The sequence below is a fragment of the Asparagus officinalis genome, chromosome 7 (genome assembly GCF_001876935.1).
Source record: "Asparagus officinalis chromosome 7, Aspof.V1, whole genome shotgun sequence".
Taxonomy (NCBI): domain Eukaryota; kingdom Viridiplantae; phylum Streptophyta; class Magnoliopsida; order Asparagales; family Asparagaceae; genus Asparagus; species Asparagus officinalis.
The window spans coordinates 35,087,339-35,089,881 of NC_033800.1; the positions used below are offsets into that span (position 1 = coordinate 35,087,339).

At 42.9% G+C, this 2,543-nt stretch overlaps 1 protein-coding gene across 1 annotated transcript; it reads right to left on the reverse strand.

Moving 5' to 3' along the window:
* Nucleotides 491–1,019, reverse strand: LOC109850375 (probable glucuronosyltransferase Os03g0107900). The gene is made up of 2 exons (XM_020420392.1): nucleotides 954–1,019; nucleotides 491–850 (listed from the first exon to the last, which is right to left on the reverse strand). The coding sequence occupies exons 1-2, from the start codon at nucleotides 996–998 to the stop codon at nucleotides 605–607; spliced, it is 291 nt and encodes a 96-aa protein (XP_020275981.1). The 5' UTR covers nucleotides 999–1,019; the 3' UTR covers nucleotides 491–604.

The window sequence follows — 2,543 nt, forward strand, 5'->3', positions numbered from 1 at the left end:
CTAATTTCAACCGTAGTTTTTTTCCATTCACGCCCTTCATATATGAGTTGAGCAGCAAGTCCTACTCGTAGCATATGCGACTCCATGTGCAAGGCTTCAACGTTCATTATCTCCCTTCCCTCGAGGATCGCCTTGATGAAAAAATACGCATGTATGCCATAATCATACCTGTAGAAATATAACATAACACTTAATAGCAGGATATGTAACTAGTAACAAGAATATAACACAGAGAATGTAAAAATATCACATAACAGCCCCAAAAGTCACACAGAATACCGAAATGTCACATATGGGCCCCAAGAGTCACACAGAATACTAAAATGTCACGTAACAACCACAAAAGTCACACAAAATACCAAAATGTGACTAAATGCAGCATAAGTCACACAACATACTAAAATATCACATATGGGCACCAAAAGTCACACAGAATTAAGCTATTATTATATCAAAATCATCCCCCAAATGATTTCAACCCATCAAATAGAGTAATTTGGGAAGATACACAGGTACGACGAGCCACGAAGCCCTGCTTAAATTAGGAAGGGCTTTTATGAAAATTTACATGGACTAGTTCATTAATTAAGGATCGACTCTTTAATTACTTGCTGCAGAAACGTCCGCTGATGTTTTTGGGATGAACCTCCATCTTCCCCCGGAAAAAGACGAAAATGTCCCTCCTCGCCGTCTCCGGAGGCGGAGATCGGAGAATCCCCGGCGGTATGTACGGCGGTATCAGCACGTGCTCCGCTTCCTGGCACACGTGCGGCGAGGTCACCCCGAACGTCTGCAGCAGAATCGATCGCCGCAAAAACTCAGGAATTCCGTCGGCGATAGCCACGTCCTCCTGCATTCAAAAACAAAACAAAACCAAAAAAAATCCAAACTTCACAAACTCTCGCTCTAAAAATTTCAAAATTTTCATGTAAAATCATAAAAGCACCGCACACCATTGCATGAAAGCAAGCGCCGTAATCATGGGAGGCCACAAACATGTGGTCTCGGCCGTTGGTCCGGTTCCAAGGGGTCGGGGAGGAGGGGGAAGGGGGAGGAGGAGAGGATACGGATGAGGAGAGAGAAGGAGGGGAGGGGAGGGGCGGACGGAGCTGAGGAGGGGTTCAGGGAGGAGGGGAAGGGGGCGGACGGAGCCGAGGAGGGGGTCGAGGAGGAGGGGGAAGGGGGAGGAGGAGAGGATGCGACGGAGGAGGGAGGAGGAGGGGAAGAGGGGGGAAGGGGAGGAGCAGAGGATGCGATGGAGGAGGGGAGGGGAGGGGAGGAGGCGGACTGAGCCGAGGAGGGCGTCGTGGAGGAGGAGAGTGCGAATGAGGAGGGAGCAGGAGAGAAGGGGAGGAAATGGATTGAGTTTTAATTGGGAAGAAGGGTAATTTGGGAAATGGTTTTCTTGGGAAGTGGGTTTGGGGGTTGCTTGCATATATTTTTTAATTTTAGGGCTAATGGGTTATGGTTGTTGGGCTGGGGGTGGGGATGCTTGGCCCAACTTATTTTGCTTCCTCCAAGCAATTTTCCCTTGAAACAAATATTAGTATGCGTGTGATTGCAGTTGTGAAATGCCAATTGGGGTGATTATAGAATGTTTCGTGTCTTTATCCTGCATGAGACGCATTAGTTTAAAATAAGCTTATAAAAGAAGTAAGCAATATTTTAATTTTGTGAATTCTGTGCGGGATCCAACTGTCATCTTTTAACGACGCTGTAGTAAATGGATTTAGGATCCGACAGAGGAAATGTTGAAAAACATGAGAAGGATTCATGAAGGTGAAGTGATGTTGAAAATGTTAAACCTAAGGCCCCAGTTGGCAAAGAGATAAGGGAAAAAGTTAAGGGGGGCTTTAATCCCTCCTTAACTCTCCAAATGCGTTAATTAGGTCAAAGGACTAATAAACCATTGTGAAGGATTAAAATTAAAGGAGGGGTTAACTAATTCATGTGAAGAGGTGGGTTAATGTAAGGTTAAAGGTTGGTAGCGTTACAAATACATTCATGGATAAAATGAACTGGTAGAAGCCCAAACATGGCCCCAACAAAGGAAATTTACTTGCAACGAAGAACGGATCATCTCTCTCAATCCGTATATTGGAATTGGACGAACACTAAATGAAAATTACATATTTTTTCGAGATGAAGTCAACCAAACCAATCATATTTGATTTGCTGCTCTGTGTAAAATCCGTATATTGAGAGATATAAGTTTTTGTTAGTTTTTTCTATTTTGGATAATATTTCATGCATCTGTTTTGATTAGCAAATAAATCTAGTTTGATTCCAAATTTGATCAGTTGATTTCCTTATTCTGAGGGAATCTTTGTAGGGTGGTTTTTTGCTAGTTTTTGTCCTAGTAGGAGTCTACTTTGTTTTTCTAATTAAGCAGAGGTTTGTAAGCCCCATAATCATAACTTTTATCAATAAAAATTGCTCTTATATTATTTTTCTTTATGGATTCGAAGTTCATGTACACGGAGATCATTCTTCGTAGATTCGAAGAGCACTGATGTAGAACACACGACAGACATGTTTATGTC

What these genes read in the sequence shown, in the direction of transcription:
- LOC109850375 (XM_020420392.1), bottom strand. Translation starts at nt 998, where the DNA reads ATGTTTGTGGCCTCCCATGATTACGGCGCTTGCTTTCATGCAATG. An exon ending in GCGCTTGCTTTCATGCAATG is followed by an intron (nt 851 to 953) that starts GTGTGCGGTGCT and finishes TTTTGAATGCAG; the next exon opens with GAGGACGTGGCTATCGCCGA.